This window comes from Podarcis raffonei, chromosome 5, assembly GCF_027172205.1.
Source record: "Podarcis raffonei isolate rPodRaf1 chromosome 5, rPodRaf1.pri, whole genome shotgun sequence".
NCBI classification, from domain to species: Eukaryota; Metazoa; Chordata; class Lepidosauria; order Squamata; family Lacertidae; genus Podarcis; species Podarcis raffonei.
In genome coordinates this window covers 72,022,686-72,037,627 of record NC_070606.1, presented here as the reverse complement: position 1 = coordinate 72,037,627, position 14,942 = coordinate 72,022,686, and the positions used below count along the sequence as shown (strand labels likewise).

Below are 14,942 nucleotides of genomic sequence, written 5' to 3'. Positions count from 1 at the left end.
ATCTTCTATATTGATATAGAAGAAGCTCTTGCTTCCATAGTTAACAGTATAGATGATCAAATGGCCATTCAACTTCTTGAATTTTGTAGATTTTATTTAGCCAAACATAGTGGAAGACAGCTGACACTCCAGCATCATATGGGCTCTGCAGATCTCAATGCCACCTTCTATGGTCCTGTTAAAAAGGTAAGAGCTGTGTCTGTAAACATATTATTGCTTTGAATTGTGCCTTCAGCTATTGTGAACTTGGAAATAAAATTCAGTTCCACATACATTTCAGTATTTCATATATAAGCTCATGTTAACAATACTTACCACTTTTAATATATATAGTCAGCTGTCTCTCTCTCTCTCTCTCTCTCTCTCTCTCTCTCTCTCTCTCTGTGTGTGTGTGTGTGTGTGTGTGTGTAATATCTATACACACAGACACACACACCCATCTAGCACTGCAAATTTCCCAGAATAGCACTCTCTGAAAATATATATATTTTCATCTTTCTGGCAGGCTTCCTTTGCTTCTGGCTCTCAGTGGAATTATAGTTCACTTTGAGAAGCTGTGGGGTATCAGAAGCTGTGGTTATATAAACTGGGATAAAACGGAATGAGTATCTCAAAACGAAAATCTTTGTTTTGTATTTACAAGCAGATGAGTCAGATCATGACTTATACCTTATAGTAAGTACATAGAAAGCTGAAAGAAGGAGCATAACATAATGTTCCGAGAATGATTTTTGACTTTTTTGAAAATTAAAACAGGAAGATGGCTCAGAGGTTGGTGTAGGAGGCGCCCAAGTAACTGGCTCTAACACACGGAAGCACATATTGCAAGTCTCCACTTTCCAGATGACGATACTAATGCTCTTTAACAACAGAGAAAAATACACTTTTGAGGTATGAGCTTTGACTTTCTCTGCTAGCTGTAAAAATTTTATCTCCCAAATATGCATTCATCTTCCTCTACCGTATGGAGAAGAGGGATTATTCATCCCTTTGAGCCATTTGTACAGGAAGTTCTTGAACTATTGATGTATGAGGCTGCTAACACTTTTAGAGTATTTTGGAATCTTATTGGTCCTCATCCAGGAATACCCTCACTTGTTAGTGAAAGTCTGAGATTGTATCATTCATTATATACTTAAATACTTCTTGGGTTCAGCTCTAAAAATAATTTATATGTTTCAAAGCCCTGTGATTCAAGGAAGATTTTAAAATTCCTTTGAATTGTGTTGGGTGAAATTTAAGTGTTGGAAGCCCAAATATATTTATTTACAGTATTTACTGATAGTAATCACATCTTTTTCATGGTGTGTATTTTTCCTAATGGAAACTCATTTTTTACTTGCCATGTAATGATGTGGAAAACAAATACTTAGTTACCATCTTGCCACCATGTGTGTGTGACGGTAGTACTTAAGTGAAAGTACTCTTTAAGTGTCACCACACAAGGTGAATTGATACATTGTGAAATTAAACAAAATCAAGCAGCCTGAATGTTAACAGTTTGTAGACAGGAAGTCTAGTTGCTACTTCCCCTTAAAACTATATTTAAATCAAAGGAAATGCAATCCTGTAATCAAGCAATTACCATTCTTTTCTAGTTTGATGTTTTAATATATTTTGTAAAAAATCTTGTTCTTATATAGACACTAATTGCTGAGCACCATGTTCAAGTGACAAGAGTATTTCCTGGACGGGAACGCTTAAGTCTGCAGGTGCAGGAATTGCATTTTTGAATGCTCCCCCCACATTTAAAAAGAAAACTCCTTACATGTAGAAAATGAGGGAATCTGGGAAGGGTTTCTAGCAGCCTTCTTTCAGTGCTTCTTTATAGTAAGGAAGACTTTTACAAGGAACTCTCACTACTTCCTACCTCCTACCTGGAGTCTGAAGTGGTATAGTTCAGAGGGACTCTTCAGCACACCTCTGCCAAGAGGGAAGGGCCATGGCTCAGTGGTAGAACACATTCCTTTAATGCAAAAGGTCCCAGGTTCAATCCCCAGTATCTCCAGGTAGGGCTGGGAGTGACCTTTGTCCGGAACCATAGAGAGCCACTGTCAGTTAGAATAGACAGTACTAAGCTAGATGGACCACTAGTTTCACTTGCTATATGTAAAGCTTCCTATATGCTGAACATATAGATCATCCTACTCCTCTACAGATTTGTGAACAAGGTGTCCTGTGCTACAGTAACTTGCACAGTTGAAGTTTATATAGATTACTGTATTAAGTGATAAAATTAAGTGCTAAAACACAATGCTGTCAACTTTTACAGTCTAGAGTAACTTTCAATTTTTCTTTAAATAGCCTTTTCAGCTATGAATTATATATAGATTTACTGCCAGATGTTTTCTGAATTTGTCAAAATAACCATTGATAGTCTTGAACTAGTTTGATTAGAGGGGGAAGACATCTTCAAAACTGTTCAGAATTTTGTTTTCTTCATAACTACCTTTTGCCATAATAATAATAACAACTTTATTATTTATACCCCACCCATCTGGCTGTTAAATTTAATGTAGGAAATACAACAAGAGACTGATATCCCTGAAAGAGAGCTTGTACGAGCGCTACAGTCCCTTGCGTGTGGAAAGCCAACACAACGGGTTCTCACAAAAGAGCCGAAATCGAAAGAAATAGAAAATGGACACATATTTACAGTGAATGACCAGTTCACATCCAAACTGCACAGAGTCAAGATTCAAACAGGTATGCTCACTTTCACTTTCAGCTACCACATCTAGAATCTGTCCAACTCCTAAATTTACAATATTGGAATCATACATTCTAGTATGGAAACTAAACTGGTCACCCATTCTTAGGGGTGCCTTCAAGGAACTAATATATTCTTGAACCAATGCTTGCCTCATTGCAAGCTGGATAGGATTCTGTTATGTATCTTCTATTTGTGATCCTTTCCATGTCATGTACTGTGGAGAATATAAATATTCATAAAATCAGGGCCTTATAATTCCAGGTGGGTGTTTAATTTAATAAACTGGGCATATATTTTGTGAGCTTTATGCTTGCACATCCTTAAAGCCTTCATTTACTTCAGACATGAGAGTCCTGCTGTATCAGCCAAAAGACCCATCTGGTCCGGCATCCTGTTTTTACAATAGCCAACCAGATGCCTATAGGAAGGCTGCAAGCAGGACTTGAATGCAACAGCACTCTCTCCGCTTGTAATTCCCAGCAACCGGTATTTCAAGGCATACTGCCTCGGACAGTGGAGGGAGAACATAAACCATCATAGCTAATTATCCTTGGTAGCCTTATCCTTCTTGACTATTATATAGTTAAATTGATTACCAGTGATACACAGGATACTCATACAAAATGAAAATGGAGATGGATCCAAATTGGAAGGGAAATGGAAGCCTAAAATGAAGAAGTAGGATAAAGATCCACTGACAGCAGCTACAGATGTGAGGATATGCAGATAGAAAAAGCATGTTATGACAGACAATGCTGCCCTTTTAGACTTTGCGAACTACTTATGCTAGGAAAGCTTCATGATTATAGCAAATGCAAAGACCCAGTTCTCTTACTGTCTCAGTAGAAACTGGCACTTCAACAAAGCAAGCTAAACTAGCCCCAAAGGTTGTATTATATAACTTATTTCCATGTGTGACTGAATATATGAAAGCCAGTGTTTTCCAGAATTGCAATTTAACAAATGTGAAGGAACCTTTTAAATGCATTCTGTTGTGGTCTAAAAATATCAAATCCCTCAAGAAGCATTTGACCTGTTTTAAAACTTGTTGCTGTAACGGATAATCATTTATTAATCTTAAATATGTTCCAATTTTGCACTTCGGTTGGTTGTCCTTTTGCATCATATTCTGTTTCAAGTATTTATTGACACTGCTAAAGAAAAATATTTTGGCTTTAGTATCTTTAGAATTAAATAGCTACAGTATTTCTAAATTGAGATATTTCTTCTATTCTTTCAGTTGCTGCCAAACAAGGAGAATCAGACCCAGAAAGAAAAGAAACAAGACAGAAAGTAGATGATGACAGAAAACATGAGATAGAGGCTGCTATAGTCCGGATAATGAAATCTAGGAAGAAGATGCAGCATAATGTTCTAGTAGCAGAGGTAATCTCACTCACTGAATGGGGTTAGTCAAGGGTGGATGTGGCCCACAGACCAAAAGGGTTAGCCACCTCTGCTTTAGAGCAGTGTCAACTGTGTAATAAAAATAAATTGCTGCTGAACTCTTGAGGCTACTAACTACATCTTTTGATACAGATGATTGGTTGCTTTATAGAATGTTGATTAATACGCAGTGGCCTTTTGTGAAAGACAGCTAACTGAGGTGGCACAAGTTCCCTCTTGTTTTAAAGTCAGTGTTAAGTCTAGTGTGTGCATTCTTGCTGTGCCAGTATAATTAACAATATTAAAATATTTTTTATTCCAGGTAACCCAACAACTGAAGGCACGATTCCTACCAAGTCCAGTTGTTATTAAAAAGCGTATTGAAGGACTTATTGAGCGTGAATATTTGGCACGAACACCTGAGGACCGCAAAGTATACACTTACGTAGCATAAAATGTGTTCCGCAAATATGATTTATTCTTGGACTATACTCTTCGCATGAACTGGGAAGTTCTTTTAAATCATTAAATATTAAGACGACCATCTCTTCTATTAAATTACAATACATGTTCTAGATCATTCAGATCAAGCCTTTTCTCCTTCGGAGAGTTTTTCAACATCAAAATGATTGAGCTTCAAGCTTCTCAGCGTTTATCCCAGTAGAAATCATCCTTACAGTTCCTCGGGAAAATGTGAATGTGCCGCGTTTTGTTTTCAATACTGTATGAAAACAGGAAAAAATAAAATAAAAACAAATTTAGAAAATACAGCTCATTAAAAAATAAAATTGTTGGAATTTCATTTCCCCGGATCTTCAGTGTTGATGTAAATGTGTTTTCTGTAGTGTTGCTTAGCACTTTGCGCATTGTATACGTTGGGTTACAAGAAAAACACAGCTGGTAAGACTGAATTTCCAAAAATACTGCTCTGCTTTGGACATTTCTTTAAAGAGCCATGTTTAATTTAAATATTTGGTGAATTTATAAAGACCTGAGAACACAGTTTTGGCATGCTTTACTTCTCCACCTGCATTCATTCATGTTCCAACTAATATGATCAGGAACCTTTTATCTGGGCACAGGTATGGGCTGTAATATTTGGCCTTCCCTTTTGTAATTTGAGTTCTTCCAAATTAAGTTACATACTGATTAGGTTTGATCTGGTTCCTTTATAGGAGAAATGGGAAGAAATTTAGTGTGTATAAACTGTATGATACTTTTTGCTGTTGTACTCACTGCTCATAGTGGATTGTACAGAGCGATGTTTTTATTTCACTCAATGTAGACAAAACAAATTTAAAATAAATGGATTTAGTGTACAAGGAGCACTAATTCAAGTGTATTTAGAGCACAGGGATGGCAATTTATTAAACTAAATATTGCCCCTTGGAGAAGCACATTAGCCTGCACTCTATTCACGAAGTAGAGAGGGGGTTATGGCTTTTGATTTCCCACTTTTCAGAAGGTTCAAGTGAAGCCATTGTGCACTATTAATTTACTGTTTTAAAATGCAATCTAAAAATGCAATAAATATTGTTACTTTGATCTTAATGAAATCTCCAGTTCTTACAGCAAGTATTTTCTCCCTCTCCTCAAGGTGGTTCAGCATAACATTTGCTCCAGTGCTTTCAAAACCAGGGTATTTCTTAGAGGATGTTCGTAAATGTTAACTTTATGTAGTCCCTGTACCATATAACATACATGCTTTTGCATCAAATAACTTCTTTAGAGATCACCCTCAAGTTGCCACTGGTGAATTAAATCTAGCTTTATTTCATGCATAGTAATAGAGAACCTCTCAGATGTTACAGCTCTGATTGCTTTCTCTGTAACATTGTGAACTTAAAAAACAAAACCGGTGCAGCATGAAAAAAGTTGAAGTTTTCTTGGGGGGGAGGGGGGGAGATGCAAATTCCCTGCCTGTTATGTGTTGGCCCCTTGTAAATGGGTCTGTATTTGAGCAATATTCACCTAGCAGTCCATGTTGGTCTCTGTCAGGATGAACTGTGCAGCAAGTGCGAGTGAGAAGGGAAAACTTCCAAGAACTCAGCTGAGCATTTTGCTGCAGTATATTTGTATGCTTATTTGAATATATAACAAATACCTTTTTTGTAGAATAGCTGCTACTTAGCAGGTGTTTAGCACATCTGCAATGTTTCTCATATATTGTCAGTTATCCTTATGATGATGTAGTAAAGTAAGTCAAAAGAATGATGGGAAAGAGAAATTGAAAAGGGGGGAATTGTAGGGGGGGAATCTGAAAGACAAAGGTAAAGGGTAAAGGGACCCCTGACCATTAGCTGATAAATAAAAGTGGTTCTGTGACACAAGCTGTTTGAAGCAAACACAGATAAAATGCATAGGCTTCAGCAGCAACGAACTGAATATATTTATACCTTCCCAAGATTTCCCATCCAATTTTTTAAAAGTACCGGTAACTTAAGATTGCAGCCTATACTTACTTGAACATGAAGATGATTGCTCTTAATATTTCTTATTGAAGCTACTACTGTTTGCTGATCATGTTCACTACAAGAATTAGGCAAGTTTGCTTTAACACTCCTTTTTGTAGTATTGTTAGCATGCCACATATCCTTGCATTCAATTCTTTTCGTAAGCTTGAAGGGCATGGATTTGCTAGGGAATTTATAACAAAGTCTGCAACAAGCATGCTAATTTAATTAGCTGTAAATTTAAGAACTATATCTGGCAGACCTCTCATTGTGACTGAAGTTTAGCTGCTGCAAGATAAACTTTACTTTGCTCTATAAAGCCACATCCTGTCTGCCCTATCTTTCAGTAGCCATTTGCTGAAAGGAAGGAAGCAGTGTTGTCTTATTGCACTGTTTCAGGCTCTAGGGCTGATAAACAGCCAGTAAGATGCCCCTTAAGGGACTGTTGTGTCCTATTGAATAAGATATTCACAAGATACATCTGCTCTGCAGGCGAGGAATGCTGGCATGCAGGGCTGGGATAAGGCTGCCTGCTGGTGCAAGCTGATAAGTTTTCCCCTATGCAAGTGTATCCTGAGACCTATAGACTTGATCCTGTGATCTAGTGTCTGAATGCAAATAGGGCCAGAAGCTTATACATTTGGGGGGGAAAATTAACTTTATTTTAAGTAGCAACAACTCTGGAAACAAAATTTGTTTTTGCTGAGGAAGGAGGGTTGCGGGTTGCTTAGCCCTTTCTGCCACTTCTCTCACTAAAATTCCACCCACCCCACAAGCTATTTGCCCTACTGAGGAAAATGTATTGAGTTCAACCTCCCACCCTAGTATGCTGTTTAAAAAGGTATGTGGAATGGGGATCTGCTTCTAGATTTCCTGCACATCATCTAGTTTAACCTTTAGATTGTTGCTAATTTATATTAAGGCTGAATAATACTCTATGATGAACACTGTTTCTAGAGGTTTTGGGAGGTGGGTGAAGGAATTTTTAAAAGTTTTCCTTGCTCAACCCGTTTGCTTTGACTCCTGTTTACAGCCTTGGCAGCATTTGCAAATCCTACAACTTCTTGACTCCATTTCCCCATTATTCTGTGTCAATTAGGGCAGAAAGCATTGTGTCCACTCCAGATATACTTCATGATGATGCCCCATAGAATCATTGTAGAGTTGGAAGGGATCTTGCGGGTCATCTAGGCCAACCCCCTGCTGTGCAAGGATCTCAACTAAAGCATTCATGATAATGGCCATCCAACCTCTGCTTAAAAACCTCCAATGAAGGAAAATCCACAACCTCCTGAGGGAGTCCCCTCCACTGTCAAACAGCTTTTACTGACAAAAAGTTCTTCCTGGTGTTTAGTCGGAATCTCCCTTGTAACTTGAAGCCGTTGGTTCAGGTTCTACCCTCCAAAGCAGGAGAATACAAGCTTCCTCCATGTGACAGCCGTTTAGATATTTGAAGATGCCTATCAAATATCTAGAGGGATGCGGGTGGCGCTGTGGGTAAAAGCCTCAGCGCCTAGGGCTTGCCGATCGAAAGGTCGGCGGTTCGAATCCCCGCGGCGGGGTGCGCTCCTGCTGCTCGGTCCCAGCACCTGCCAACCTAGCAGTTCGAAAGTACCTCCGGGTGCAAGTAGATAAATAGGGACCGCTTACCAGCGGGAAGGTAAACGGCGTTCCGTGTGCTGCGCTGGCTCGCCAGATGCGGCTTTGTCACGCTGGCCACGTGACCCGGAAGTGTCTTCGGACAGCGCTGGCCCCAGCCTCTTAAGTGAGATGGGCGCACAACCCTAGAGTCTGGCAAGACTAGCCCGTACGGGCAGGGGTACCTTTACCTTTACCTTTATCAAATATCTACCATTTCAGATTTTACCAGTGTAGCAGAAGTGAGCTTTGTTACACCATCACTGCTGCTAACATGAGTAAGCAGTTCCAATTATATGGGTGTGGGGAACATTTGGCCCTCCAGATATTGCTGAACTATGGCTCCCATCAACCCCAGCAAGCTTTACCAATAAATACGGCCAATGAGAGCTGTAGTTCAGCCAAAGTTTTCCCACACCTGCTATTACAGGTGTTAGCAAAGAATTGCCAAAAGGTTAGGGAGGGGGTCCTTCTTGCATCGAGCAGACAAGTTGGGACATGTTTTGACTCAACCTCTCTGAACATGTTTATTTTCTATCATTAGACAATGCTATAGTGCTGTTTGCTGGCACAGAGCCAGCAAAGGGTATCCACTATCTCTCAGGAGGCATAGACAGCCATTCTGGATAGAACTACAGAAAACAGACCCTCAAATCTATAATGTGTTGAGACAAAGTTTTTCAGTCCTGTTAAGATCAAATTACATTTCCTAAAAACAAACCCTTAACCATATGAAAGAACCTTCCTTGAAAAAGGATCCCTCTTCAGCATGGGAGGAAAATCGTTAAAATCACATTTGTTTGAATCCAGCACAGTAAATATGAAAACTGCAAATACTGTAAAGATGCCTACATAAAGTTCTGATTGTGTTAATGTGCAACTTTAGAGTAAATTAATGCAGCTCCTGTTTTCTGTACTTAGTATTTTTGTCATGCTTACTGTAAACCTTATTCTGCTTTGTTTCTGAGCTCCATACAGCTTTTCCCTTAAAATGGTTGCTGCACTTTTATATTACTAAAGCAGTGATTGACATGTTCTGCTTAAAAGCGGGATGTTTTAGAAGGCAATGATACCATAACTTTCCACAGAATTCCAATTTCTATGAAGCTACTTGACAATAACATCTGAAGCCTCTAAATGACAGAACAGCCCTCTCCCATCATAGTATTATGACAAGAATCCACTATCATTTGGTGATGGAGGCTGGTTTATTGGAGAAGTAATCTACTGAGACACCTAAAATTATACTGTAGAGCAATCTGCCAAGGCAGCTTTGCAATTATGTCACAAAACCTTTTGTAGAGCATTATGGGAGGAAATGCAGGGTTACCTTCAATGCATATTAAATTGTGGCTTTACCCTTTGTCGTGGAGCTGGTACGCAGAGCTACATAGAATATTAACATGCATTGGATGAAAGTTACAGATGAGATGGAAGTTAACATGATCCCGAAGACTTTGTTCGAAACTAGGGTTGACTGAAATTTAGTTGATTATTTGCTTTAGTGGGTTAGCCAGTTTATTGGTTAAATCTGCAAACATTTCCGTAATATAGTTCTGAAGGTGGAAAGGTTTACTTTGAGCCAGAATCAATGAAGCAGGTGTGTTGGCGGGAGCCAGAGCAACAGAACTTATCCCACCCACCATCCACCCCCATGCTGCCAAAGTTAGCATTTGTAGAATTTCTACACATTTTTTTAGGTCGAGCACATTGTATTCTTTGAAATGTGCACATCTTCATTTTAATTATTGCCATGTCTATGGATGGAATATAGACATGCGTAATGCTCAAGAATTCTGCACCTGATGACAGGCCTGCATATCTTTGACCATATCTCAAAGATGATAGCTTCCATCATTTAAACGGATCAATAGATCATTCACAATACTTGCAACTTGAGCTATATCCAATCAATAACAAGCAGCCAGACAAAAATTGCACAACTTGTCCTGCATTTTGCAGATTTATTTACAGCCTGCACTTAGTGCTGTCCTGTAAATGCTTTCTTAACTGCTGTTGGAAGATATTTTACTGTCCCTCAGCCCAGTTTTACTACTTAATGTAAACTAAAACACTTTTATCCAGTGGAGGCTATGTTAGGTCATATTATGAAACTTTTGCTTCTAACAGCATCAACGTGTTTGAGAATGACAGAATCTAGTGAATGCATCGTCTGAGCAAGTTTGTACACGTGTAGGCATCATGAAGTAATTATGGTATCAAGAGAGGGCTGGCCTATTTGGAAAAACCAACACAGGGTGGATAGGACACTTTTGTAATAACAGCTTTGGTGGAGACAATTCACCTATTGCGCTACAAGTAATTAATTGTCAAGAGCTTATGTGGCACCTTGTTGGATGATACATAAACAGATGAATAAGTAAGGCATTGGTGAACAATTTGATGTGGGAATGAAAAGCATGAATTCTGCAAATAGTCTGAGAAACTTTGGGGCCAGACTAACCTACAATATGGAGTGGGGAACCTCAGGCCCCACAACCAAATACAGCCTCCCAGGCTTCTTTCTCTGGTTCTTAGGGTGCTCCCAAGAATATACCTCCTCCTCAGATCAAAAATCTCAAAAAAGCTATGTCCTACACCTTTCTTGAGTGATTTTGACCAGCCAAGATGTGACAATGTCCCTTTCTTTCTTAGATGTATAATGGTGGAGCGGCAGGGAGCAGGTGATTCTTGTGTTACTGGAACAGATCCTTCTCTATAAGTCATCCACTTTTTTTTTGCCTTTGGCCCCCGCCACTACTGGCATGTGTAGGGGTGCAGGTGGCGCTATGGTCTAAATCACTGAGCCTCTTGCGCTTGCAAATCGGAACGAGGTGAGCTCCCATTGCTCTGTCCCAGCTTCTGCCAACCTAATAATAATAATAATAATAATAATTTATTATTTATACCCCGCCCATCTGGCTGGGCCTCCCCAGCCACTCTGGGCGGCTTCCATAAAAACCAAAAATACAGTAAAATATCACACGTTTAAAACTTCCCTAAACAGGGCTGCCTTAAGATGTCTTCTGAATGTCAGGTAGTTGTTTTGAAGGGACAGGGAAGGTATTCCCTGTATTTTATATTTAAGTAAATTGCTCTGCTCTGATAAATTGTTTTCTAAAGTAAATTGCTCTGTTAAAATTGCATACTATCCTGCTTTGCTGAATTGGGAAGAGGCCCACTTCCTCTTTCTGCCGGCTAGCAGACAGCGAGCAGCGGCTTTGCAGAAAGGCCAGCTTCCTCTTTCTGCTGGCTAGCAGGGAAGCCCATTTCCTGTTTTTTCTCTCAGCTAAGTAGAAACTGCAGTACTCTCTGCACATGCTCTCTGATGCAGTAATGCAAGAGAAGAACACACGAACAAGGGAAGGAGGGGCGTTTAGATAGCTATATACCATATAAGGAAATAAGCTTAACCTTGCCAGCTGATTGGAGAATTTGAAGAGGTGGGAAGAGATGGGCAGACTCTCAGGTATAAAGATGCTTGTTTATTTGTATCTATGGGCCAGTCTTTTGGGAACGATCCCACTGGCCACCTCTGTGCACAGATTTCAATAAAACTTTTTTCTCCAAAGAAGAATCTTTCCTGGTGCTTTTTGCTCTCTCTTCGGCCCTGGGGACGCAGGCAAACGATTCCCTGGCAAGGATAAGGCTTCAGCCTTCATTTTGGTGCATTGGCCGGGAATTGCCCCACCCCAGGGGGCCGGGGAGGGCCAGGCCCGACCTAGGTGAACAGCCCCGGACCGGCGTTCGCGGCTCCAAGTGCGCACCCCTGCCTGTTCGTGGGGGGAGCCGGCCACACCGCTCCGGAGTGAGACACCTGGTCGAGGGAGAAAAGAGGACGGCCGAAGGAGGGGTCCGCAGCGGAACAGGTAACCCTAAGGGAAAGGGCGTGGTAGGAAGCCTGGACAGCTTCACCTGGCTGTGAGCAGTAGAGTGCCGCCAGAAAAGGGATAAAGGGTCTGGCTGTGAGCAGTAGAGTGCCGCCAGAAAAGGAACAAGGGAACTGGCCGTGGCAATAAGGTGCCGCCCCGCCAGACAGGGACGGGAAAAGGGAAAAGGGGAAACAGAGGTGGCAGTAGAGTGCCGCCAGTAAGGTTGGGGAAAGGGGAAACAGAGGGAAAATTATTTTGGTGTGTTTTGTGTGTTGCATGTTGGAATTATATTGGGGTGTGTTTTGTATGTTGCATGTCAGATACTCCAGTGGCTGAATTGTCAAGTGTGGGCCGGGGCTTAGCGTCCCCTTGGCCGAGCGATTGCAGGGCTGTGCATTTCTTGGCAACGAGAGTTCGCCAAGTCACAGTCTGTAGTGGTTGGTGTGTGAAAGGATCTTAAGCCCGGTTAGGAGCGGAGTATCTGAAAAAAATGGGGTCTGGGGCAAGCTAACGTAGTCCTCTGAAATGCTTTTTAACCAACTGGAAAGCAGCTACGAAGCATGATGATTGGGTTCAAATTGAGAAGAGAGAGGATGAGGACATTATGTGAGGTTGATTGGCCCACCCAAGGAACTAATTGGCCCTCGGAGGGCAGATTTAATTTGCAACTAATCAACCCACTATATCAAAATATCTTGAACGTCCACCCAGACCAGATCCCTTATATTTCTACCTGGAAAACCAATGTAGAAAAGAATCCACCGTGGCTGAAAGCCTGCCGAGGCGACGCCCCACAAAATACAATATGTGCAGTCCGACCGGCAGGGAAGTCAGAAAGGCCCCCCCGGTGATACCAGAACCGGAAGGAGAAGAGGGGGAAGTCATTAAACCGCCGCCACCCTATGCTCCACCAACTGCCCCTCTAGCGAATCCCCGAGGCCCAGGGCCCCAGGACCAGGGAGGAGCCGGCCCTCAGCCTGAACCCTCCAAGGTTGATGAATTAGAGAGCGAAGAGGAAGAGAATGATGAGGAGTTTATGAAGGGACTAATTGAGTTAGCAAAGAAAGGAAAAAATGTGGACACAGTATCAGACAATTGAGATTGCAACAGTATGTACAACCCTATGTGAAAGAAGTGGATGTTAGTTCCCATTTGTTAGCAGCAACCAGGGTGTCCCTCCATAAGTCCCATAAGGCACAGAAAAAGGGTGGGACTGCAATGATGCCTCTACGCAGAGTGTATGACCCACCAGGCCCCCCAGGACAGGGTGGGGAAGCACCACCATGCACTTATACAGTCCAACATGTGCCTTTTTCAAGTGCTGATGTGTGCAATTGGAGAAATTAGAACCCTACCTTTGAGGAGAACCCAGATGATATTGCCAACGCCCCATTATAAAGGCTGCCTTTGTAGCTCAGGCAGCGTCCGATATTCGCCAAAAGAAAAAAATCCAGAAGCCTGAGGGGTTCATCGGCCATGGGCTGGAATAGATGTTGGAAATAGCTCAAACCACTTACAATTAGAGAGATGAGGAGGCCCAGAGAAAAAAGGAGAAGTATCAAACAAGGAAGTTGATGGCATTACAGGCTACCACACCCACCCCTCAGGAAAGAGGAAGTGCCCGGGGAGGAGGGCGAAGCCGTCTCGGGAGGAATCAGTGCGCCATCTGCCGACAGGAAGGGCACTGGAAGAGAGAATGCCCTATTCTATTATTAGGAAGAGATTTGTTGGTAAAGTTGCAAGCCCAAATTACTTTTAAGCCATCGGGAGAAGCCACATTGTCCACTATGTCACTTGGGGAACTGGTTGTGGAGGCACCCCTGAGGGAGTACTGGCGCCTCATGATGGTAAAAGAAGAGGAGGGACCCATCCCCGCCAGTATTCTGGAACAAGTGAACCCCGCGGTATGGGCTGAAGGTAACCCCCCAGGAATGGCAAAGAATATCCCACCAATAATTGTGAAGCCCAAGCCATTTGTCAATCCTGTTGCAGTAAATAAGTATCCCATCCCACGAAGGGCGACTGAAGGAGTGTGGGTGCATCTAGAGCGACTGCTCCAACATAGGATCTTGAGGCAATGCCAATCACAGTGGAACACCCTTTTGTTACCAGTGAAGAAAGGAAGCAGGCTATTATCCTGATACCAGAACCAAAGAACTCCGTGGCTTTCTGGGGTCTGCAGGATTTTGTAGGATATGGATATTTAATTACAGCATCATTGCCAAGCCTCTACATGAGTCAACCAGAGGAACTGAGAGAGACCCCTTTGTTTGAAGCACAGAACAACAGCAAGCCTTCGTGGATTTGAAGAAGGCACTACAGCAAGCCCCAGCGCTTGGCATCCCAAATCCCGAAAAACCCTTTACTCTATTTGTGGATGAGGACCAAGGGACGGCGAAAGGCGTTTTGTGCCAAAAATTGGGAAGCTGGCAACAGCCAGTGGCATACCTATCTGAGTGCCTGATGCCTACAGAACAAGGCTTACCGCCGTGCATGAGAGCAGTTGTGGCAGTAGCCACCCTACTGAACAAAGCAGACAAATTTATTTTTGGCCAAGACACTGTTTGTGTGACCCCGCATGCAGTCCCAGCTCTGCTTGACATGAAGGGTACCTATTTCCTCTCCCAAGCAAAGATGATGAAGAATATTTTAGCAGGCCTGACCTCAAAGATGAAGCAAACCCCCACTGGCCTTCATGGTTTGTGGATGGAAGCAGCTTTGTTAAGGCTGGACAGCGAAAAGCAGGCTATGCAGTGGTAGCCTTGGAAGACCTTGTTGTGGATTTTACTGAATTGCCCCGCTGTGAACTATACCGCTACCTGTTCGTGGCGATCTGCACGTATACAGGATGGGTTGAAGCTTGGCCTACCAGAACTGAGG

General features: G+C 41.9%; 1 protein-coding gene across 4 annotated transcripts in view; it reads left to right on the top strand.

Moving 5' to 3' along the window:
- The window catches only part of CUL3 (cullin 3), a 50,292-nt gene extending 45,381 nt beyond the window's left edge, over nucleotides 1-4,911 (top strand). For 3 of the 4 annotated variants that reach the window (XM_053390042.1, XM_053390043.1, XM_053390044.1), the window contains exons 12-17: nucleotides 90-186; nucleotides 757-891; nucleotides 1,644-1,712; nucleotides 2,520-2,706; nucleotides 3,954-4,099; nucleotides 4,422-4,911. In XM_053390042.1, the coding sequence (XP_053246017.1) occupies nucleotides 90-186; nucleotides 757-891; nucleotides 1,644-1,712; nucleotides 2,520-2,706; nucleotides 3,954-4,099; nucleotides 4,422-4,553 (766 nt within the window). In that variant the 3' untranslated portion in view covers nucleotides 4,554-4,911. The remainder of the gene's footprint in view (nucleotides 1-89; nucleotides 187-756; nucleotides 892-1,643; nucleotides 1,713-2,519; nucleotides 2,707-3,953; nucleotides 4,100-4,421) is intronic. The other variant, XM_053390045.1, reaches the window with a different exon arrangement.
- The last annotated feature ends 10,031 nt before the right edge of the window (nucleotides 4,912-14,942 follow it).